Source organism: Ascaphus truei, chromosome 8 (genome assembly GCF_040206685.1).
Source record: "Ascaphus truei isolate aAscTru1 chromosome 8, aAscTru1.hap1, whole genome shotgun sequence".
NCBI classification, from domain to species: Eukaryota; Metazoa; Chordata; class Amphibia; order Anura; family Ascaphidae; genus Ascaphus; species Ascaphus truei.
Genome location: NC_134490.1, coordinates 104,667,492 through 104,692,439, shown reverse-complemented (window position 1 = coordinate 104,692,439; position 24,948 = coordinate 104,667,492). Strand labels below are relative to the sequence as shown.

At 45.6% G+C, this 24,948-nt stretch overlaps 1 protein-coding gene across 4 annotated transcripts in view; it reads right to left on the bottom strand.

Moving 5' to 3' along the window:
- Positions 1-24,948, bottom strand: part of HSH2D (hematopoietic SH2 domain containing) — a 154,003-nt gene that overhangs the window by 103,609 nt on the left and 25,446 nt on the right. For 2 of the 4 annotated variants that reach the window (XM_075612993.1, XM_075612994.1), the window contains 2 exons: positions 18,216-18,283; positions 17,326-17,435 (listed from right to left, as the gene is read on the bottom strand). The exons of the other annotated variants lie outside the window; for them this stretch is intronic. In XM_075612993.1, coding sequence (XP_075469108.1) covers positions 17,326-17,328 — 3 coding nt within the window. In that variant the 5' untranslated portion in view covers positions 17,329-17,435; positions 18,216-18,283. The remainder of the gene's footprint in view (positions 1-17,325; positions 17,436-18,215; positions 18,284-24,948) is intronic. 4 annotated transcript variants of the gene reach the window in all.

The following is a 24,948-nucleotide window of genomic DNA, read 5'->3' as shown; positions in this document are numbered from 1 at the left end:
GTTGAAGACAGATAGAGGACAAAAAATAAGGGACAGAGGCCCTCTCCCTATTTTTTCATGATATCTGGCTCCTGGCCCCAACCCCGCGTTTCGTAGTATAACACTACTTCATCAGGGAATAAAAATGTCATTTCCCAGGGGCATTAAATACCCCTCATACCCTACCCATTGGTTGGCTAATTAGCACAAGGCTTCCAATCAGATTGGCAGGGCAGCAGTCAGCATGACTGGAGGAATGATCTTCATTTAACACATTAAACATTTTTGTATTTTTAAGATTCTTTGTTAATATCAATAAAGTTGTTGACTGCTGCCCTGCCAATCTGATTGGAAGCCTTGTGCTAATTAGCCAACCAATGGGTAGGGCATGAGGGGTATTTAATGCCTCTGGGAAATTACATTTTTATTCCCTGATGAAGTAGTGTTATACTACGAAAAGCGTAGGATTTAACTAATACCTGTGACTGGTAGGTTATTGCTGCAATATTTTACTATTTTTTGGCATCATTGAGAGAATTTTCATTCCTGTGCCTTGATTCATGCAAATCGCGACTGTGACGTCATCATATGGCGCACTACGACGGAGCGACTACATCTCTAACCAGAGAGACCCTTGCGTGAGTGACCGCTCCCGGCTTTTGCTGTGCCGGTTTCAGAGCACACTCTGTATGGTTGGGGTCCCCCTTACTGTTCAATCTGGGTACCACTGCAGTGCCTAAACCATTTAATGAACTTTGGACACTCCTGATACCATCTGACCGAAGGGAGGGTTTCTACAGAGGCGGTATCATCATCTCCGGTTGCCTGTACTGAGGAGGAATCCCACAGATACCATCGGAGGTGCCTGCCAGAAAGACCAGTTCCTGACTCCTGAACCCCTACCTGTCGATTGGTAACTTGTGTACTGTGCACACTCAATGCTTATGTTCTAGCTGTTTGATGTACGCAGAATATTTATCCCTATTTATTATACAATAATGTTTTGATTTACTTCACTATTTGCGTTTTGCGCTGTTTTTTTGTTTCCATTTCTCTAGTGTTTAGGGGGGTGCCGAGCCACCCCCTTTACGGCTGCAGACGTTATTATTAACCACTCGTCACGGTTATGTATGTACAACTTTTTATTTATCACACTGTGGTATTATGTGGTTTTAACTATTTAGTTTAACTTTAAGGGTTATTTGCAGTATTCACCTGCTTTCTAATCACTACCACTAGTGGTTATTTAGTTGCGCACTTTAAATTCTTTTTCACTTCTGCAGTGATTGGCAGCCTTCGAGCAATGAAAAGTCACCCCCCAAATTTTTAGCTCCAGAGCTAACATCCCCCACTAGGACCACCAGGGGAATTTTTAAAAACACGGTCGGATGCGGGCAAAGGCAATGAGCCTCATAATGCAGTGAGCAACGGCTCTAGTTCCTTCCATGTCTCCCAGCTGCAAGTCTGATGCAAAAACAGCACCAGATTTATCAAAGAAAAATATCAATATTATATATTTTGTCAGTTTTTGCACCTGGTTTAAAGCCGAGAGATTTTGATGTATAATTCAATTCTTTCAACCAATATGAAAGTAGTATCAATACAAACACATTTGTGTTATTCTGCTTCAACGGGAAACAGAACATTCTTTTTAAACCTGATTACACTGACACTATTTGTAAATGTATATTGAAAATGGAAAAAAAGTTTTTCACCATTATCTGACTAAATAAACGAGGTAAAATAATGGTGCTTAAAATCTTACTACTATTTTGAATGTCTTAAGAAATTAGTGCAAAGGCCTGAATTAAAGTGCAGGGACTTTTTTTTCCCCCAGAACATCATCTAAAGCACAGTTTAAGTACAATAAAGTAAACATAAAAACGGAATATTTGGCTCTTCTCCCCTCCAGCATCTCCCCCACATGTTCCACTCCTCTCCTGTTTTGCTCTAATATACTCCCATCTCTAGCTTCTCCCATTCATATTCTTCTTCACCCCTGCTTCTCCTTCACTTTCCTCTCTTTTCACCAGTTTCTCCCCTACATGCTTTTCTCCTCACCTGCATCTCCCTTACAGATCTCCCCCTTTATCCTCTTTCTCTCACACTCTTCTCTCATTCCCTCTTCCCCTCTTCTCTCTCTCACTCTCCCCATTCTCTGTCACACTCCCCCTCTTTCTTGTACTCTCTTTCTTCCCCTCTCTCCATATATATATATTTTTTCAAATATTTTATTAGGTTTTCAACAGAACACAGAACATAGTTACATAGTAGATGAAGTTGAAAAAAGACATGCATCCATCAAGTTCAACCTATGCTAAATTTAGACAACAGATACTTTATCCTACAGTATATCTATACTTACTTATTGATCCAGAGGAAGGCAAACAAAAAACTCCAGTGTCATATCATCCAATGATATCTCATAAGGGGAAAAATAAGTTCCTTCCTGACTCCAAGAATTGGCAATTGTATTACTCCCTGGATCAACATCCATCCCATGTTTACTTATTTGGTATATCCCTGTGTACCTTTCCTTCCTAAAATGATGTCCAGCCATTTTTAAAACAAATCTATTGTATCTGCCATCACCGTCTCCATGGGTAATGAATTCCACATATTAACTGCTCTTACTGTAAATAAACCTTTCCTTTCTTGCTGGTGAAATCTCCTTTCCTCCAACCTTAAGGGATGACCCCGAGTCATTTGTACGGTCCTTGGTATGAATAGTTCTTTTGAAAGCTCCTTGTACTGTCCCCGAATATATTTGTATATAGTTATCATATCCCTTCTTAGATGCCTCTTTTGTAATGTAAATAAATCTAATTTAGCTATCTCCTCCTCATAAGTTAGATTGTCCATCCCCTTTATTAATTTGGTGGCTCTTCTCTGCACCCTCACTAGTTTCATAATGTCTTTTCTAAGGAGTGGTGCCCAAAATTGACTCAATTTTCAAGGTGTGGTCTTACTAATGCTTTATGAAGGGGCATAATTATGTTTATTTCCCTTCCATCCATTGCCCGTTTAATGCAAGATAAGATCTTGTTTGCCTTTGCAGCTACTGCATGACTTTGCGCACTATTGCGAAGCCTGCTGTCTACAAGCACTCCTAAATCCTTCTCCATCAAGAATTCCCCCAATTTATCCCCATTTAATTTGAAAGTTGCCTGTTAATTCTTGCTTCCCAAATTCATAACCTTACATTTATCTGTATTAAACCTCATCTGTAGAGGTCAATGCTTAATGCTAAGACCAATGCCAGGAGAGGAATAATGAAGAATAATAAAAGGTACTTGTAAAGGGACCCCCAAATAAATGCTTGATTGAAGACAGGTACTGGGTACGTATTCCTAGATAGTGAACTCCCCACCCATGTAGGTAAGTATACACAACAACACCAGGAATCGTGAACATTTAAAGTACCCTAGAAAGTACCTAGAGTCCTGAGATCCATATTGGGGAAAACATGTACAGTAGCAAGCAAGTTACTCACTTATGAGGCTGCAACGTCCATGTGATCCTGAAGTGGGGGTCCTTACGTGTGCATCCGTCCGGTGAGTCAATGTAACAAAAAGGAGGAGAAGAGGCAGAGCACTACAACAGGTATCCAGCAAATAAATTATCTTTTTTCTACATGACCATTAAATAACTATTTTTTTATGGGACACACTCTCCTAATCATTTATTTGCTGGATACTTGTTGTAGTGCTCTGCCTCTACTCCTCCTTTTTGTTACATTAAACCTCATCTGCCATTTACCTGCCCACGTTACCAGTCTCTCCAAGTCCTTCTGGAGAGAAATTACATCCTGCTCTGATTCTATTACCTTACACAATTTAGTGTCATCAGCAAAGATGGAGACTTTGCTCTTGATGCCAACCTCAAGGTCATTAATAAACATGTTAAAAAGCAGGGGTCCCAGTACCGATCCCTGAGGTACTCCACTCACAACTTTGCCCAACCTGAAAAAGTTCCATTTATGACAACCCTCTGTTGTCTGTCCTTTAACCAGTTTTCAATCCAGGTGCATATATTATTACTGAGTCCAATTTTCTTTATTTTGTACACCAACCTCTTGTGTGAAACCGTATCAAAAGCCTTTGCAAAATCTAAGTAGACCACATCAACTGCATTACCCTGGTCTAAATGCCTACTTACCATCTCAAAGAAACAAATAAGGTTAGTTTGGCATGATCTATCCATGATCAATAGTCTAGCCATGCTGACTATTACTAATAATTTTGTTTTCCATTAGGTATTCCTGAATATTATCCTGTATTAAACCTTCAAGTAGTTTCCCCACTATTGAAGTCAGGCTTACAGGTCTAGCTCCCTGTGATCTAGCTCCCTTTTTAAATATAGGCACCATATCCATGGGCGTCCGCAGAAATTTTTTCAGGGGGGGGGGGCATAATTTTAACGGCCAGTGCCGGGGGGAGACCAGGGGAGACATAGGGGGAGGTCCAACGGAGGCTGTGGGGGGCCAGAGGAGGTCCAGTGGAGGCCGTGTGGGGCCAGAGGAGGTCCAGGAGAGGTCGTGGAGGGACCAGGGGAGGTCTTGGGGGGACCAGGGGAGGCCGTGGAGGGACCAGGGGAGGCCATGGGGGGACCAGGGGAGGCCGTGGGGGGACCAGGGGAGGTCGTGGGAGGACCAGGGGAGGCCATGTGGGGACCAGGGGAGGCCGTGGGGGGACCTCTGGAGGCCGTGGGCTGGACCTCTGGAGGCCATGGTGGGACCAGGGGAGGACTTGGGGGGGACCAGGGGACGTCATTGGGGGACATGGGGAGGCCATGGGGGGACCAGGGGAGGCCGTGGGGGGACCAGGGGAGGTCTTGGGGGGACCAGGGGAGGCCGTGGGGGGACCAGGGGAGGTCTTGGGGGGACCAGGGGAGGTCTTGGGGGGACATGGGGAGGTCAGGGGGTGACCAGGGGAGGTCCAGGGGAGGCCGTGGGGGGATCTCTGGAGGCCATGGGGGGACCTCTGGAGGCCATGGGGTGACCAGGGGAGGCCGTGAGGGGATCACTGGAGGCATGGTGGGACCAGGAGAGGCAGTGAAGGGACCAGGGGAGGCTGTGGGTGGACCAGGGGAGGCCGTGGGGGGACCAGGGGAAGCCATGGGGGGACATGGGGAGGCCGTGGGGGGACCAGGGGAGGCCATGGGGGGACCAGGGGAGGCCGTAGGGGGACCAGGGGAGACCACTGAGGGGGCCAGAGGAGGCCATGGGAGGACATGGGACATTGCTTACCTGCTCTATGCTGAACAGAAGAAATGGCGGCTTCACAGCCCAGAGCCTGGCTGCGAGCCAAAAAAAAAATCCTGGCAAAGCGCCAGCGAATCAGGTTGGGGGGGTGAGGGGGCGTCCTGCAGGGGAATTGTAGGGGTCATCAGTGGGTACAATCTGGTTGCCAGGGGTGACTGGAAGGCCGGATGTGTCAGTACTGCGCACGAGGATTTTTTTTTTTTTGAGACTTCATTTTTTTTTTGACGGGCACGGCCAGGACTGCGAGTGATCCAGGGGGGGGGCAAGCGCCCCCCCTTGCCCCCTCCTGCGGACGCCCATGACCATATCTGCTTTACGCCAATCTTGTGGTACTGAGCCTGTGGAAATGGAGTGCTTGAATATTAAATGTAATGGTTTGGTTATTACTGAGCTTAACTCCTTGAGAACTCTTGGATATATGCCATCGGGGCCAGGTGCCTTATTTACTTTAATTTTTCAAGCCGCCTATGAGCCTTTTCCTCAGTTAACCAATTGTACATTAATATGGAGGTTGTGGCTTTCTCCTGCGGCACTACTATTGAAATTGATTCTTCCCTGGTAAACACAGAGGCAAAGAATTTGTTTAATACCTCCAATAATCTGCCTGCCCATCTCACACTAAAGGGTCCTATATTTTCTTTTCTCATTTTTTTGTTACTTAAGGTACTTACAAGAACTTTTTAGGGTTGATCTTACTTTCTATTGCAATCCTTTTTTCATTATCCATTTTTGCTAATTTGATTGTCCTTTTGCATTTTTTTTATAATTCCTATAATTCTGATATGATGCCTGTGACCCTTCTGACTTAAAGAATCTAAATGCCTGCCTCTTCTTTTCCATTTCCTCCCCTACCTGTTTATTTAGCCACATTGGTTTTGACTTATTTCTTTTATACTTATTACCCAAGGGTATACACTGATAAGTGTGATTGATTTTCTAACAATGTTTTAAAGACTGCCCTTTTATCTTCTACATTTTTCCCTGCAAAAACATCATCCCAATGTATTACTTGTAGATTAGACCTCAGTTTATTAAAATCTGCCTTTCTAAAGTTTAAGGTCTTTGTTGAACCCAAGTAATCTGTTTTTGATAATTTATTTACAATGAGACCATGTTATGATCACTGTTACCCAAATGTTCCAGGACTTGAATATTTATTATTACTTCTACATTGTTTGATATGACCAAATCCAGTACTGCCCCTCTCCTGGTTGGTTCCTTAATAACCTGTTTCCTTTTGTTGTAATGCTAATCTCATTGCCCCAGTCTATGTCTGGATAATTAAAATCAGCCATTATGCAAATAATGTCAAGCTGCGTTCACCAGAAACAGGACATAGACCGTGGGGCTGAGATGGGGATGTATTTCCTGGAACCAGGGTCACGAATGATGTGTGAATGATTCCAGTAAGCTCAACTCATGTCCTCCCTCTTCCAAAGCATGACAAGTCCTTAATGTCTTTCTTAATTTTATTGCTGGATTAGAAAACACAGGAACTCGTAGGTGTAATGTAGGTAGAGAGTGCTTCTCTATGTGGGATGCTTCTATGGGGTTAGACTATGGTAAGAGAGAAAGGCCTTACCAGGGGTGGATGCAGACAGGTCTGTACTCACTGTAATCTAGGGTGGAAAAGAAAGTGAGGGGCAGGGGTCACACTAAAGGTTGAGTGGGACTGCACTAACTGTCAGCAAAAGACAGGGGAGAACATGGGAAAGTCCATTAACTGGGAGGACTGGAGAAGCTGCAGTAGCAGTTCACTGATTATGTGCTCAGAGGCAAAAAATGCAACATTGTTGCATGTTACACAGGCACAGTGTGTGTATGTGGAGCCAATGCCTGCAGCTGAACTTAAGGAGCTGACAAGCAGAAGGGGGGTCGGGCAGGAATGTGATTCTTGTTCCATGACACTCCCCGTCTGGTATCTGGAGATACCACTATATAACTGGAATATGTGGAACATATGTGCAATGCATAACAAAGATAACATCACATTCTCAAACAATGCAAGAGTCCATGTCCACATAGCGATGTGACACCGGCCGGTATCACTGGTATCAAGGTCCCTTGGCCAAGGTTCTTTGGCAAAGGATGCAGGGTGGATGCACAGCTCCAGGTTTGCTGGTTGCACCACAATGTCTTTGTATAAAAGTCTCTGGCACTGTTTCCTTTTAGTCTTGTGAGAGAACAGTCCTTTTGTCTCTGTAGTTTCACCCACAGAGTGTATCCCCTTGTAGGTATACCAGCCGTGGTAGCCTGTCGCTCTATCACCTGGCGTTTGGCAGAAGGAGAGGGCTTTTGGCTCCTTGTGGGAGCGGATTACTGTCCCTGGAAAACTGGTTGTCGAATGTAATCCAATAAAGGGGGCGTCGTTCAGGGAGACTCCCTGAAGCTGAGCGCTGGGGTTGAACATTACCCGGATTTGATCGGGTTCCTGAGGGTGGTAGGCCCCAGGTGATTGGAGGTACCGACATTCTTTGCCTTCCTCCATTAGAGGTGCTGGCTTTGCGTGGCCGGTAAAGAATATCTTCTGGATGAAGACCACAAAGTTGTTTTTGGTCTCTGGTTCCCTTTGTGGGCCGCAGAGGTGCGAGGTGAACCTAGAGATGGCATGTTCTCCATTGTTTGGGAAGCGCCTCCTTGGTGAACGGAATGGTAGCTGAGTCACCCGACTGCTTAGTCCGTCTTTAGAGAGCTCCTTGACAGTTAACCTCGGGAATCCTCTATCTTCCCTCGAGGGTGTTTGTTTGTCATCGTTCCTTGTTGTCTGGAACGCTGTGCACCGTAGTTCATCGGTACATTTCTCTTGCACGAGAACATCTCCGCGTAGTTTGGTGAAACGCTTTTGTGTTTCTTTGTTGACTGCCATCGGGAGGTTGTTTTCTCCCTGGACATGACGAAGAACAGTCTCTTTTGTCCTTGTAAATCCTTTTGGGAAATGTCTCTGCAACTGTCCCCTTTTACGTGTTTGAACGAACAGTCCTTTTGACACTGTGGCTTCGCCTGTGGGGCGCAATCTTTTGCGGCTATGCCAGCCGTGGCAATTGGTTGCTCTGTTGCTTGATACTCTGTGGAGAGGAACAACTGTACGTCTTAATTGTGCCCTTGCTCGCGGGAGTATTGTCTGATTGTTTGTTGTTTTTAGGACGATCCCTTTATCGGTCACCTTTGGGAGGTTACTCTCTTCCTTCGGTGGAGTCGACTCATCATCCTTGGCTGTCTGGACTGCTGAGCATCCTAAGCCATTGTCGCGTCCCATCGGCGTGAGGATGTCTTTGTTGGTCCCAGGGGTATGACCTTGTCTTTCCTCTTCACTTGGCCCTTCGGTCACTTGGAGATGGCCAAGACATGGTTCAGAGAGAGATGTGTGTCCACATTCTGTCACCTCCGTTCTGCGGGCATCAACGTAGTCTTGCCCGTGCTCTCTGTTAGTGCACGAGTTGCCCACTATCACCCATCCTAGGTCGAGTCTTTGGGCGTATGGCGCGTTGTGGGGTCCGTTGTGCTGTTTACGGACTTTATGTACCCTCATGATGTCCCTACCGAGCAGCAGCAGGATCTTGGCGTCTTGTTCCACCGGCCGGATGTGGTTGGCTATTCCTTTGAGGTGGGGGTAATGGAGTGCCACGTCTGGTGTGGGTATCTCGTCCCTGTTTGTGGTCATGTGGTTGCACTCGATGAGTGTGGGAAGGGGCATGTTCACTTTGCCGTCTATTGAGCATATGGTGTAGCCGTTCACTCTTCTCCCTGTGGTCTCCATTTGCCCTGCGCACGTTCTGAGAGTGTAAGGAAAGGCACCATCTTGTATGTTAAACATGTCAAAGAACTCTGACCTGACCAGTGATCGGTTGCTCTGGTCGTCGAGGATTGCGTACATCCGAATAGCCTTCTCAGGTTGTCCCTGGGGGTGCACTGCGACAAGGCATATTTTGGAGCAGGACATTTTGTCACCTTCTTTTCCGCAAACCTCAGTGCGCTGAGATGTGACGGATGTTGACTCTCCTTCTTCTTTCTCCCCGCCATGCTCCGCTATGGAGGATGGGTTCTTGAGTTGGTGGAGTGTCATCGCCTCTGGGTGTAACGCTGTCACGTGCTTGTCACTCTCGCACACTGTGCATTTGATCTCTTCCTTACAGTCCCTGGCTAGATGGGTCGTGGAACCGCAGCACTTGAAGCAAACTCCGAATTCTCCAAGTAACCTCTTGCGTTCCTCTAGGGACTTCATCCTGAACCCAAAGCACTTGTTGAGTGGGTGTGGCTTCTTGTGTATGGGACATTCCCTGTTTGGGTCCCTTGGTTCCTTGTCTCCGGCGACCGACTGATCGGGAGTAGTTTGGGCCGTGGGAGGCACGTCCGTCCTGCGGGCCGAGATGGGTGTTTGGGGGTTACCATATCTCGTCGCTGGTCTCTCGTTCTTCGGGCTGCTTGCACTGTATGTGGTTTGCGCACCTAAGATGAAACTGGGATCGTTTCTTGTCTTTGCCGCTTCGCAGATGAAGCTCACGAAGAATGAGAATGGGGGGAAGACAACCTGCTTCTCCCTTTTGTATTTGGAACCTTGTGAAAGCCACCTTTCTTGGAGGTTGAAGGGTAGCTTCTCCAGGATGGGTCTCACTCCACGAGCTGAATCTAGGGCGTTGAGACCTATTAAGGAATGGTCTTTCCTTGCGAACTCCAGTTCTTGCAGCAGGTCTCCAAGATCTCGTAACTTCGAGTAGTCTTTACTCGTGATCTTGGGGAAGCTCTCGATTCTTTTGAAGAGTGAATCCTCGACTGCTTCAGGGCTGCCATAGGTCTCTTCTAGCCTTTCCCACACTAGGTCCAGACCTACTTGGGGTTGATGTGCGTTTGCCGTCCGAAGTCTCTGCGCTTGCTCCCTGGATACGTTCCCCAAGAACTTAACTAACAGGTTGAGCTCTTCCCTTGCTGAGAAGTCCAAGCTGTCGATTGCGTCTTTGAACGTGAACTTCCACGTCCGGTAGTTCTCAGGGCGGTCGTCGAAGCTGATGAGTCCTGCGTGCACCAAGTCGCGCCGGATCATGTACTTGGCTATGTCTGTCAGACCTGAGACGTCGGCGCGTTTGCCCCGTTCTGAGGTAGTTGCTGGGACGGTCTGTGCGGTCGCCTCTTCCTTGGCGTGGATGCGTGATGGCTGCTGGCCAGTGTGAGGGGCTGTTTTCTCCCGCGTGGGTGTACCTGGATTGCGAGCCTGTTGTGGTGCATCCGTGTGCGCGCTGGCGTGTGGATCACTCTTGTGGCTGTGGCTATCCCAGGCAGCATGTACCATTGACGGAGCAGCGTCTTCTCCTCGTGGGCCTAGCAGGTCTTCGGTATCTGTGGAGTCGCTCCATCCGTGTTGAGATGGTGCGCTGGTGTTTACACTGAAGAGGCTCCTTACGTAGTCTTCGGTGCGTCGGGCCGGATCCTCTGAGGCAATCCGTCTGTACGGTTGCTCCCCGCCGTCCTGTTGCGCGGCTGCTTCTAGGACTTCGGCTTGGGCTATAGCGGCGGCGGCTTCCTTCTCTTGATTTAGTGCCTCTAGATCCGCGTCCAATTCGGCCTTTTTACGCGCCGCGGCAGCGGCGGTAGCTGCAGCGGCGGCGGTAGCTGCAGCGGCGGCATTGGCAGCGGCGGCAGTGGCTGCAGCGGCGGCATTGGCAGCGGCGGCGGCGTTGGCAGCGGCATTCTGCTCCTCCTCTTCTATGCGCGCTCTTTCTGTCCTTACGGCTGCCTCTCTGCGACTATATTCAGCCCTGGCACGTGCGGCCTCTGCGGCGGCTCGTGCCTTGGTAGCGTTTGTGCTTGCACTGGACGCGTTAGACTGCGCTGATCTTGCTGATCTAGATGAGTGCCTGGATATGCTTGAGCGCTGCGATGCAGTCTCCAGGAGGAGCTCTTTTCTCACGCTTTGAGCGTCTGTGATGGCGGCCCGCACGCGGCTGTCACGTGCAAGATCAATGTTATTTTGTAAGTCTCTTTCTTGCAGGCTTTCGCCGGTGTTGGTTCTGGTCAAGTAGGTGATGTATGTTTCTGACAGCCCTTGGTAGCACGAGTGATCAGACTTTATTTGAATAATTGCCTGCGCGAGCTGTTGTGCATTATCGCCAATACTAACGACATTGCGTAACTCCAATGCGGTTGTTTTCCAGGCCAACTCTAATTTAGCGCGGTGCGCTTCAATGTCGCTCTCATATTTTTCGCGGCCCTTTTGTGTCAGTGTGACTGTCCGTTTGGGCCTTGCGCCTGCCTGCGCCTGTTGCAGATGCGCAGCGGTCTCTGTATCTGAGAGATCGCTTTCCTGCGTGATGTCTGGTGAGGCTCTGAGTTCTGCCATGCTGTAGGTGTGTGTAGGCCTTTTGCCAGTGCGTGTGGCGTGCGGTCTTTTACCTTGTCAGCGTAGGGCGTCTGTCTCAGATGGTGCCGAGCGGTGTCCTGCAGCGTGCAGCGTTGGGGTAGCTGTGCTTACAGGTGTCCGTAGGCTCCTCACTGTGGGGCTGAGCAGCGGGTGGACTCAGACAGAGAAAAAGGCAGTTAGGTTTGTGTGTACAGTCTGTTTGCAAAGCTGCTGCCTTGTGTGCAGGGTTGCTTGTGCAGTGTAAGCTGCTTGCTTCTCTGTAAGGTTGCAGGCTGTGTGCAGTTTGCTGTATAAAGCTTGCTGCCCTGTCTGGCAGAGTGAAGCTGCTGCTTGTCCTGGGGTGCAGAGACTATTCTGTTTAGCATAAAGTCTTTGAGTAGTAGCTCCTGTGTGATTCCCTAACACAGGTCTTTGTTTTACTGTTCTGTTTAAACTGCTGCTTGTTTTTGCAGAAAGCTGTAGCAGTTTGCTGTATAGCTGTGTAGAGCTGCACTTTTGTAGCATGAAGGCTGTGAGTGATAGCTTCTGCGTAGACCTCTAATACACGGTCTCTCTCTTACTTTCCTGGAACCAGGGTCACGAATGATGTGTGAATGATTCCAGTAAGCTCAACTCATGTCCTCCCTCTTCCAAAGCATGACAAGTCCTTAATGTCTTTCTTAATTTTATTGCTGGATTAGAAAACACAGGAACTCGTAGGTGTAATGTAGGTAGAGAGTGCTTCTCTATGTGGGATGCTTCTATGGGGTTAGACTATGGTAAGAGAGAAAGGCCTTACCAGGGGTGGATGCAGACAGGTCTGTACTCACTGTAATCTAGGGTGGAAAAGAAAGTGAGGGGCAGGGGTCACACTAAAGGTTGAGTGGGACTGCACTAACTGTCAGCAAAAGACAGGGGAGAACATGGGAAAGTCCATTAACTGGGAGGACTGGAGAAGCTGCAGTAGCAGTTCACTGATTATGTGCTCAGAGGCAAAAAATGCAACATTGTTGCATGTTACACAGGCACAGTGTGTGTATGTGGAGCCAATGCCTGCAGCTGAACTTAAGGAGCTGACAAGCAGAAGGGGGGTCGGGCAGGAATGTGATTCTTGTTCCATGACAATGTATATAACCACCACACTACAACCACGGAGCTGGGTCCGGAGTGCATAGTCAGAGTCGTGAGGCTGGGTCAGGGTACGAGAGTTCGGGTATGTCGTGGTACTTGCAGTGGGTTTAGCCTGCCCTTACTACGGAGCCCGAGGAAACCAAAGTTAGGGCGAAACACGTTGCTCAAACACCCAAGCATTTTGGACCCATTCAGCCACCGTCCAGAGACACGAGACAGAGAGTACAGCACTGCACCCGGACGCGGATGCAACGGACTGTTAACCAAAGAGTCTCATACCAACAACTCAGAGACTGGCTTTTTATTGTACTTACTTCATGCGTTGATGTAAGCTTTTTAATGTTTTATTAAAGTGCACAACCTTGACAATAGACAAGCGTGGACTATTTTATCCACATCCCCTCACGGAGAGGTTAACCCAGCGGAACCTCACCACTGCGTCATAGAACCACCATGGGAGGGATCGGAAGTTCCCCAAGAGGCTACCAAGATACCGCTACTAGTGTGTACTCACACTAGTCCGTGTGAGTATTATTGTATTTATCATTTTATTTATTCCACTCCCCATCATTCTTGCAGATTGTCTATGCTCTAATTGTGAGCCTCAAACATCAAGGCTGTCACCTTTGGAGCGAGAAACATCTCTTACAGGATTACACTCACACTGGCCCGTGTGAGTGTTCGCAGTTGAATCTGCTTTAATTTGTCCCATTTCCCCTAAGCTTTCATTTACTCCTGTATCTGTTATGATCTAACCTTGTTCCTTTACTCCGAGGGGAGCACTGCGACTTCGAGTGTAAACAGACCGCGGCAGAAGCAGGGAAACCACTGCGAAAACCAGGGAAGGAAGATTGTTGTATCGGCCGAACAAAGGAAGAAAAAACAAAAGATACCTTGATGCGAGCCATACTTACACAGGGCCGTGTAAGTTTTATCTATTTATCTTTTGTTTTACCACCTCCCCTACACTACAGCTAAGAAAGCTTGGGTATTGCTATATCTGTATTTCATACTACATTGAGAGTACCGATACCCTCCATTAAACACTGGAAACAGACAGACTTCAAGCAACGAGCACAGCACATAAACCTTAGTTTATGCTCAGCAATGTGCACAGGAATCAGGAAGGTAAATAAAGGGAGTGGGAACCAATCAGGAGTCTGCAGACAGTGAGGTCAGACAAAGGCTGTGAGCCGATAGGAGGAGAGGATATTGGCTGCAGGTGAGAGGCAGCTGATAACCTTCCTGGTATCAGCTGTCGTGCGGCATGCGCGCAGGTAGAGTGCGGCATGGGGCGAGCACGTCGCCAGTGAGTGCAGGCGCCGTGGCACTGTGCAGGGAGCGCACCACTGCGGTTGTTTGGGTTGGCTGGGACGCACACACACAGACAGGAGTCTGCGCGCACCGCTGCATACCGCATCAGGGGGGCGGAGCCTAGCCACAATCCTAACACCTAGTTTTGATGCCTTCTCCATTTGCAAAAGTATTTTAGCTGCCTCAATCTCACAAATATTTGGTGGTTTATAGCATATCCCTACAAACATTTTCTTTATACTTTCACCACCTCTGATCATTTCCATCCACAAGGTCTCTAAATTTTTATAATTCCCTTCATAAACATCTTCCCTTATAATAGGTTTTCGATCCGGTTTAATACAGATGCAGCCCCGAGTATTAGAACACTTGTACCTGGTACATTCTGGGAGATTCTGGGGCAGTCTCACAGTAAATGCCTCAACATTGCATCAACATTTCTGTGAGATTCTTAATGGCCCATAGGATTAACACAGCGGGGACCCCTGCAGTCCCATTAACTGTGTTAATCTGATGGGCCATTAAGAATCTCACAGAAAAGTTGAGGCAATGTTGCAGTAATGTTGCGGCAAGTTGAGTCATTTACTGTGAGACTGCCCCAGAATTTCCAAGACAAGAGTTCTAAAGTCGTGCGTATAGTGCCCGCGACGGGCGATGGCGACACCGCCCAAAAACAAATACATTGCCGCCGCCTCGTGCGCTTAAAGTAACGTGACGTCGCGTCGCGAACTTTGGAAGCTGGCAATATTTGATTTTTCAAGGGCAGTCGCCTCATGTGACAGCCCCTGAATCAATCAAATGCCAGTACGCCCGCGCCGCCGCCGCAAAGTGAAATATAACTTTCGCTAGCAGCGACAGGTGACGTCACCCTTCCCGTCGCCGGTCGCGGGCACTATACGCGCAGCCTAATACTCATGGCTGCATCTGTATATAGGTAAAGAGTATAGTCTAGCACACCTATAAATGTACAAATATAAGCTGTATACTTGCTTAAATAATACCGGAGCTCCATGGTTCAGGGAAACAACCTGTCTGGTGTAGTTCCAGAGTATATGAAAGAAAATGGAGGATCCAGGGCACTTCGGATTTGCAGAGAAGAAATGTATTCTTTTAGTGGCACACATAATGTTTCGAACTTATACAACGTTCTCTCAAGTGCCAGTCACTTACATAGTTACATAGTTACATAGTAGATGAGGTTGAAAAAAGACGTTGGTCCATCAAGTTCAACCTATGCTAAATTTAGACAACAGATACTTTATCCTATATCTATACTTACTTATTGATCCAGAGGAAGGCAAACAAAAAAAGCCCCATTAAGGGGAAAAATTAATTCCTTCCTGACTCCAAGGATTCCCCCAATATATCTCCATTTGAGAAAGAACTTTGTATAAGTTTGAAACGTTGTTTGCCACTAAAAGAATACATTTCTTCTCTGCAAATCCGAAGTGCCCTGGATCCTCCACTTTCTTGCATCTGTATATAACCATACTCCACCTCCTCTATTTTCTTGATCAATTTGCGCCAATTGGGTTTAGTCTTTAGAAGTTTTCTAGTATTATCTGTATTTACTATGAGTGTCTCGCAGCTTGTCAAACTCGCACTTGCCCCCATTCTACCTCCATAACGCCTTGCTATTTCCTCATCTATTCTATTTTGTTTTTCTGTTTCATTCCCCTCCCCCCTCCATACTAGTTTAAAATCTCCTCCAACCTTTTTTAACATTATCCCCCCTAGCACAGAAGATCATTCTTCTTTGAGGTGCATCAAACTGTATGGCAGTAGGAACATACAAATGCATAAGTTAAAGTGATAATATGGTGGTGAAGCAGTGAACATATCGAATTATCCTAGAGCAATTACTATTAATCCAGTTATACCCGCATCTGTAAGTATATGGACAATAATTCAGTTGGTAGGAAGAGGACCAACTAGTACGGTCAAATATTTATACTGTGTTGAAGACAGATAGAGGACAAAAAATAAGGGACAGAGGCCCTCTCCCTATTTTTTCATGATATCTGGCTCCTGGCCAAATACATCGCACGGGAGCTACAAAAAAGCTTCAACTCACATTTTTGCTCAAAAGTAGCTATTCTATTAGCTCCCATGAGATTAATCGGAGCTCTGGAATAGCGAGTTTATCAAAGATTTATCTCACCAAGATGGGATCTGAGAGCAAGACTTAGGGAAAAAAATGCATTTTTTCTGCATCGGATTGAAGTCGGGAGTCTATGGAGCTGATACGCATTAATATCAGCTCCGGAGACTCCCGGCATCAATCAGATGCAATAAAAAATACAGTTACAGGCAGCTTCATTACCTTACTGGCTAACCACTAAGGCAATGAAGGAGTTAACTACCAGTGCCAGGTTTATTGTGGGTAGCAGATGAGGGTGAAGGTGGAATTTGGCCCACGGTGGGTGTTTAGGCCTTGCGGTGGGGTTGTGAGAGGAGTTAACTCCTTTATTACCTTAGCGGTTAGTACCGGTAAGGTAATAAAGGGGTTAATCCCTCACGCTACCCACCCGGTAGGCATAAACACCCACCACAGGCCAAATGCCACCTTCACCCACCCCCCACAATAAACATTACAACAAAATACAAACACAATACTAAATAATACACCCATTCATTGCCAGTGTGGATACCTATGCCCTCAGTGGGAGTAATGATAACCCCAATGGGAATGAATGGGCACTCCCTCTACCCCCAACAACCATAGCTAGGTACAATAGTGGGCAACATTATTATTATCCGGATATATATAATAGTGCATTTGCCCATTCAAAATAAAACATTATCCATCCAGCATAAAGTAAATAACATTTCTACTTACCCCTGCCAGGATGAACGTCATCATCATCACCATCCTCTGCATCCATGTCCTCCATTGGCAGGAACACAACAATAAAAAATACAATCTAATGGCCCTTAACCCCTTAGTCACCTTTGTGGTTATAAACTGCTAAAGAAATTAATGGGTTAACCCCCCTCCACTGCTACCCACCCGGGACTAACCCACCCCGGGGCAACTATCCCCACCCTCTCTACCCATTGATTGGCACAGTGGTACATCATGCCCATATAATATGGGCATGATAAGCCACTATAGCAGTCAATGGGCAAACTAAAAAAAAAACAACAGCAATAAAAGAAATAACCAAGCACCTAAACACCAGAAGAACAAAATGAATCAAATGCCTAAACACCAGAAGAATAAAAGAACGATAAAGCATAAACACCAGCAGAATCCTGATGTATCAGGAAGCTCTCGATCAATGACACCATTCTCCGTGATCCTCACCATTCTCTTTAATCCTCAGCAATAAGTAAAATCTTCTTTCTTGAATCTTCTATCTTGAATCTTCTTTACTTGTAATCCATAGGGAGATGTTGTCTCGTCATTTTCTTAAGCTAAAATGAAATGTAACAGGCCTTATATAAGGGCTGTGACGTCACATTTTAGGGTCAGATGGTACAGCTCCAATCCGATTGGACGCTGTACCATGTGACCGGCTTTTTTTTTAAGGATGTGACGTCAATTCCAAGGGAGGTACATCACATCCTTAAAACCACATGGCTGTCATCACATGGTACTATAGCCAATTGGATTGTCCCCAATCCGATTGGTTGAAGTACCATGTGACATGTTACATTTTTTTTAAAGAATGTGACATCACTTTAAGAGATGATGTCACATCTTTTTTTTTTATTATTTAAAGGCTGGCATCACATGGTACAGGAACCAATGGGATTATGAGTGCGCCACTTGGTATATCTCACAATCCCATTAGTTCCTGTATCATGTGATGGTAACCTTTTTTTTTTTAAAGGATGCGATATCCCCCTTAAAGATGATGTTCCATTTTTTTTTTTAAAAGGATGTGACATGTCACATGATACTTAAACCAATCAGATTGGGGACAATCCGTTTGGCTGTACTACCATGTGATGGCAGTCATGGGGTTTTAAGGATTTGAAGTACCTCCCATGGAGATGACGTCACATCCTTAAAAAAAAAAGTCTGTCACATGGTACAGCAGCCAATCGGATTGGAGCTGTACCATCTGACCCACAAGGCCTTATATAAGGCCTGTTCCGTCTCATTTGTGCTTAAGAAGCCGACGAAACATCTCCCTATGGATTACAAGCAAAGAAGATTCAAGATACAATATTCAAGAAAGAAGATTTTACCTATTGCGGATTATGGCGTCACTTATCAAGAGCTTCCTGATACACCGGGATTTGGAGAATGAAGACATCTAAAAGGTAAGAAAAACATTGAATGTATGTAATTGTAATTTTTCAGGCTTTTTTTTTAATTTTAATTTTTTTGCTTGCCCATTGACTGCTTATGTATTTATCTGTGCAGGGTATAGATACATACAGTGACAGGCAATGCATTTTTTGGCAAATGTTTTTTTTAATTATTTGTAACGGTTTGTATTTCTGTTCATTGTTTTGAGTTAATTGTTATGTATTTGTAGGGCTTGTTTTTATTACATTTTTGGATTGTTTAGGCCCGAGGTGGGCTGCCCTGTCGCCAATTGGCCATGAAAGTGCGGCGAATTTGAGTTTGCCAGCTCCCACAGTAAAATAAACTTTTTCCTGATGGCGTGTGCTGGTTTCCGCTTTTTGAATGAGTCAACGAAATGAACCAGCAGCGGGTGATAGTGCTGAGGTGAGTGACGCAGCAGCAGGTGATAGTGCTGAGGTGAGTGAAGCAGCAGCAGCGGGTGATAGTGCTGAGGTGAGTGACGCAGCAGCAGGTGATAGTGCTGAGGTGAGTGACGCAGCAGCAGGTGATAGTGCTGAGGTGAGTGACGCAGCAGCAGGTGATAGTGCTGAGGTGAGTGAAGCAGCAGCAGGTGATAGTGCTGAGGTGAGTGAAGCAGCAGCAGCGGGTGATAGTGCTGAGGTGAGTGACGCAGCAGCGGGTGATAGTGCTGAGGTGAGGGAAGCAGCAGCAGCAGGTGATAGTGCTGAGGTGAGTGAAGCAGCAGCAGCGGGTGATAGTGCTGAGGTGAGTGACGCAGCAGCGGGTGATAGTGCTGAGGTGAGGGAAGCAGCAGGAGCGGGTGATAGTGCTGAGGTGAGTGACGCAGCAGCAGGTGATAGTGCTGAGGTGAGTGACGCAGCAGCAGGTGATAGTACTGAGGTGAGTGAAGCAGCAGCAGGTGATAGTGTTGAGGTGAGTGATGCAGATATCTGTAAATTATCTGTTTTTGTAATTAAAAAAGTGTAGTTAAATAACAAAATGCTCTTCGTGTTGACTAAATATAAGAAACACATCATATCATCGTATTGGATTAAATTCGTATTTAGAATAACAAAACATCCCTTTTGTAAATTAATAACAAATAAGAGAATGAACAGACCTAAAAGATAAGATTAGTAATAAAGGACTATACATACAAAGATTCAAACATGGTGAATATATATGGAGAGAAGACCAGAAGGAAAAAAGATGAACATTTGGTCATAATAAAATTAAAAAACAATCTATGTTTAAACTATTCAAATTGACAAAAATTGCTATAGATATACCATGAAGAACTATACAGTAGTGTCATAATACCTAAGTCTCATTAAAGGCACCTAGGTCCCAATCCGAATTTAAACCAGATGGGACTCTCGTCTTCATGGTAAATATCCAGAACAATTCACGACGATCCAGAGCATTAACTCTGTTACCACCTCTGATGGATAATGGTACTACAACATGAAAAATGATTAGAAACTGGATGTATCAAGTCCCCCTTCTTAATGAGTCTCACTTACTCCATGATTCTCACCTTAAGGGCACAAATGGTGCGACCCACATACTGTTTGCCACAGCGGCAGGTCAGCAGATAGACCACAAAACGTATATTACAATTAATAAACGTTCTGGCTCTAAACTGCTGACCTGTCGCTGTGGATGAGAAATTAGGCCCTGTATGCATGTACTTGCAAACTTTACAATTAGAACATTTATATGTCCCTATTGGCAAAGGAGCACTATCAGTACATTTTGAGGAAAAAAAACTGGGGGTCACATAATTCGAAATGGTCTTTGCTCGTTTGAAAACAAATTTGGGTCCCTCCTGGAAGATTTCCTTTAAGGCTGGCTCAACCGATAAAACATTCCAAAGTCGTTGAACAATATTTTTTATCTGTTGTGCTTGTGCATTATAATGAGTAATAAACATTGGTATTTTAAATTATATAACAAGGTAGGGATTGGCTACCGCTCACCATGAATTGGAATAAAATAGACTGGTAAATAAGGATAGGGTGCATACGGGATAGGTAATTAAGCTGAAAAGGGTGGTAGGTCACAGGGGTGGCCTTAAAGACTCCTATTTGCACTCGCTTGACCAGTTGACTTGGGCTAGGAAAAATTCAATCCTTGGAGATAACTCCATAGCCCTACATGTACAATTATAAAATCACATTTATTAAACATGTATACAAAAGAGACCTAATGTTTAAAAATGCCACTATGTGGCTCCAGGGAACACAGAGGGAGCACAGGAGTAGGGGAAAATTTGCTGTTAGAGTATATTCAATTATTGGGAGACTGTTACTGAGTATACTGTCGTATTGGTTTTGCTATTACTTTCCTAGGGGGAATTCCCATCATAATCCTCTGTTAGTAACATTGAGGTGTATAGCCTGTGTGATAGGTTGGGATCCCAGCATGGGAAGGTTATTAGGTAGTTGTGGTTTATAACCATGTAGGATGGGGCTATGTAGTTCAGGGTAAAGTCCCTATGTGTCATATAATGTAGTATATAGACAGAATAGTTTAGGGACCCCTATATACTGTCCCTCTACCTTCCTTCAGTAAGGTGCAAGGTGCTCCTAATGGAGGTGCCCCGCTATACAAAACTGTTAGCAGTCTGGGCGTCACTACGTTTAGCGTGGCGCCGCTATTATTAATGAAGCAAGACAGTCAGTTATGCCGCTTTAAATGCTGTCGTCAGTGCTGTCTGAATGCATTCACCAATGTATATATGGAGAGAGCGCGCTCCCTTCAGCTGTTCATACGACCTGTGAGTGTCTCAAAACTCTCAGCTTCCCGCTTTGTGTTCCTCCGCGACTCCGGATGACGTCACCGGAAGTGCGTCATCATGTACCAACGCACGTTTCACGCTCGTAGGCGCTTCGTCAGGGTAATGGGAGTGACATCACTAGTCTCCTCCCTACTATAAGTGCTGGTTGGTTGGGGGCGTGTAGCATTTCCCAACCAATCCCAGTGTTGTGTGGATAGGAGGACAGCTGTATTTGATCCCCATTAGGGGTGTGTGTATTAGGCGTCCTGCTATCAGTGATTCATGTTACCTTGGTAACGTATCCGAATCAACGTATGAGGTATTATACAGTCTCATAAGGGGCAGAAATGATTGTACATAGTCAGCACAGGGTGTACTGCGTGTGTGCTATGGCAAAGTATTATGAAGGGTGTATATATACTCTGGGACATAATCTGCCATTGAGATCAGATTTAACTAATATGTGTGGTATGGGTTGGTTCAAGATGTTGTTGTTTATCCTCTGGGGTGATCGTCAGCAATGGGTTTAGGTACCTCAGATGGTGTTAGTGATTGTGTATCATACACCTAGATATATATGTGTGTCTAGTGTAGGAGTGTACATTTTTACTAAGGTCCGCCTCTAAAGTCAATACGGACTTCGGGAGTTTAGGACTCTATTTAACTACCCCTATGTCCTGTTCTCTCATTGTTGGTGTAGGAGTGTAAGCTTATACTAAGGTCCGCCTCTAAAGTCAATACGAACTTCGGGAGTTTAGGACTCTATTTATCTGACCCATTGTCCTGTTCTTTCATTGTTGGTGTCTTGAGAGTGGATGTAAGAACCCCATCCCTATGTAGTCAAAGAATATGTGGGATCAGGGGTCACTACAGATTGTCCCCATCATCTTAGCTCCCTTGTCTGATATCACTCTTGCTTGACCTGACACTGTGGGTCATCCATCGCAGCAGCCCCATTCTCGCATCTTAATGTTTATCATATCTGTGACAGTTGTGGTATGATCCCTACAGAAATGCCGAATAAATATAGCCCTCGTTTAGGCCTTCTGGGGACAGAGTCTGCAGTGTGAATATCCACTGACACTCACGCTGCATAAGACGTCTGTCCCAGTTTCCCTTCCGCGGCCCCCAGGGTATATGCTCAATCCCACAGAAGGTAAGGAATTTGGGGTCCCCATTGTGTTCATGTAAAACATGGCGGGCAACAGGGGTATCCTTCTTGTTTCTAATGGACCCTAGATGTTCTAGGATCCTCACTTTAAGGGCCCTGTGGGTCTTTCCTACATAACGTGCCCCACATCTGCACGTGATGAGGTATACAACCCCTTCTGTCAGACAGTTGATGTAGCTCTTGATGGTATAGTCACTACTTACTGGTTTGCAGATGTTTTTAGTAACTTGCATAAAGGGACAGGCTTTACAGCGCCCACATGGGTATGACCCTATGGGTATCCTGTCTCCTAATCACGTCCTAGGTTTAGTGTCCTTGTAGTGACTATGCACTAATCTGTCTTTTAAGTTGCGTGCCCTTCTGCATGTCATAGTTGGGGAGTCTCTAAGGACCTGTTTCAAGTCAGCATCATTCGTGAGGATATGCCAGTGTTTGCTAAAAATCTTTCGCAGATCCTGCCACTGTTTATTATATGTCCCGATGTATCGTATGGTTTTGCCCGTCTGTGTTTGTGGGTGCTGTCTGTCTACCAGAAGCTGAGCTCGAGGTGTATTGATGGCCCGTTTTTTAGCCTTGCGTATGTTGTTTTTTGAGTAGCCTCGGTTGATAAATCTAGCAGTCATATCATCAGCTTGTTTATTGAATTCCTCTACAGTTGAACAGTTCCTTCGTAATCTAAGGAACTGTCCCGTAGGGATGTTGTGGATGATATGTTTTGGGTGATGGCTATCAGCCCTTAGAAGACTGTTAGTCGCTGTTTCTTTTCTATAAATGGTTGTGGTGAGTTTACCATCTTTCTGTTTACTGATTGTCAGGTCAAGAAAGTTCAGGGATGTGTCGTCCATGTTAAAGGTGAGTTTTAAGTTGTGGTCATTGTCGTTTAACTTTTCAATGAATTGTTTGAGGAGCGGTATGGGGCCTTTCCATAGGAGAATGACGTCGTCAATGTAGCGCCCCCACCAGTCCACATACCTCGTGTATTCCTCCAGGGCCTCGCTGAAGACCACCGTTTCCTCCCACCAGCCTAGATATAGATTGGCGTAGGTGGGGGCACATGTGGTCCCCATAGCGGTGCCCTGGATTTGGTGGTAGAATCTTTTATCAAAGGTAAAGTAATTCTTTGTAAGTACAAAATCCAATAACTGGATTACAAATGCATTGTGTTTATTAGAGTTGTTACCTCGTTGTTTAAGAAAGTGTGTAACAGCTTTCAAACCAACGGCGTGAGGGATACTTGTGTAGAGTCCCTCAACGTCTAGACCTACAAGTAGTGTATCTGCACCGACAACCACATCCTCAAGACGTAAAAGGACGTCTTTGGTATCCCTTAGGTATGATGGTAGGGAGTTCACAAACGGTCTCAGAATCACGTCTAAATATTTGCTAGCACATGCCGTCAGGCTATCGATACCCGATACAATTGGTCTTCCTGGTGGCGGTAGTTTTAACTTGTGTAGCTTAGGTAGGTAATAGAACGTGGCAATCTGAGGATTTTTTACCATAATGTACTCCTGCTCTCTCTTGGAGATAACTTTCGCATCTACACCCTCATTCAGTATTTTCATTAGTTGTGTTTTGAACACTGTTGTGGGGTCTTCCTGAAGTACCCTGTAACTCGCTTGATCTGATAGCAGTCTTTTGCATTCGGTAGCATAGTCCTCCTTATTAAGAAGGACTATGTTGCCGCCCTTGTCAGAGGGTTTAATCTCGATCAGGGGGTCTTTCTCCAAATCTACTAGTGCAAGGCGTTGTGGGTGCGTAAGGTTTTGTCTATGATTAGTTTTACTTAACTGTAGGATCTCAGTCGTTACCAGTTTCACAAACACATCCACATTTGAGCAAGACTCTGAGGGGGGCGTAAAGGTGGATTGTGTCTTGAGGTCCGTGAATGGACCCTCACCATAAGGTCTACTGGAAACTTCCTCTAGGTCATTCAGCATCTCTAAATTGTCTAGGTCAGCGTCTGTCAAGTCTTCTAGTATTGTTCCCTGTATAGAGTTGTGTCTACTTCTCTGAAAAAACTTGTGTAGAAGGAGTTTACGTGAGAACAAATTAAGATCTTTTATGCACTCGAAAGGGACTATATCATTGGTGGGAGAAAAAGACAGGCCTTTGCTTAGAACTTCTATATGGAGTGTTGTAAGCACTTTGTTAGATAGATTCACTACCTGTTTCTTCTCTTCCTCCCTCTGTAGGGTCTCCTCTGTTGCATCTGGGGTTGATATCCCCATATCTCTCTGTCTCTTAGTGACACCTCCCCTCCCCCTCCTGGTCTTCCTCGGCCTGGTTGGATGTACCTGCTTCCTGCTCCTAAAAAATGCTGGTCTGAAGCAGTATGTGGCCCGGGGTTAGTATACTCAAGGTGGGTTGTGTTAACTCTCTCTCCTTGAGTTTCAGGGTCAGTGTCACTAGCAGAGTGTTCCCACTCTGTTGAAGATGTTTCAAGTGGCTGCGGGACAAATCTTTTTTTGGATGCTTTTATTTTGTACCTAAAGATGTTCCCTTCCTTGAAGTCAGAGGAGTCCCTAATAAATTTTTTCTGTTTTCTTAGTTTGATGTCTGCTTTCAGTTTGTCAATGTTTGTTTTTAGCTTTTTTTCTAGGTCACTGAACTCTTCCTGTCCGCTCCAGGTCTCGATGTCTTTTTTAATCAGTACTATGTTATTGTTGGTTTTTGTTAGTTTGTCTGTCTCATGTTCAATGAGTAGTTTCATTAGTTT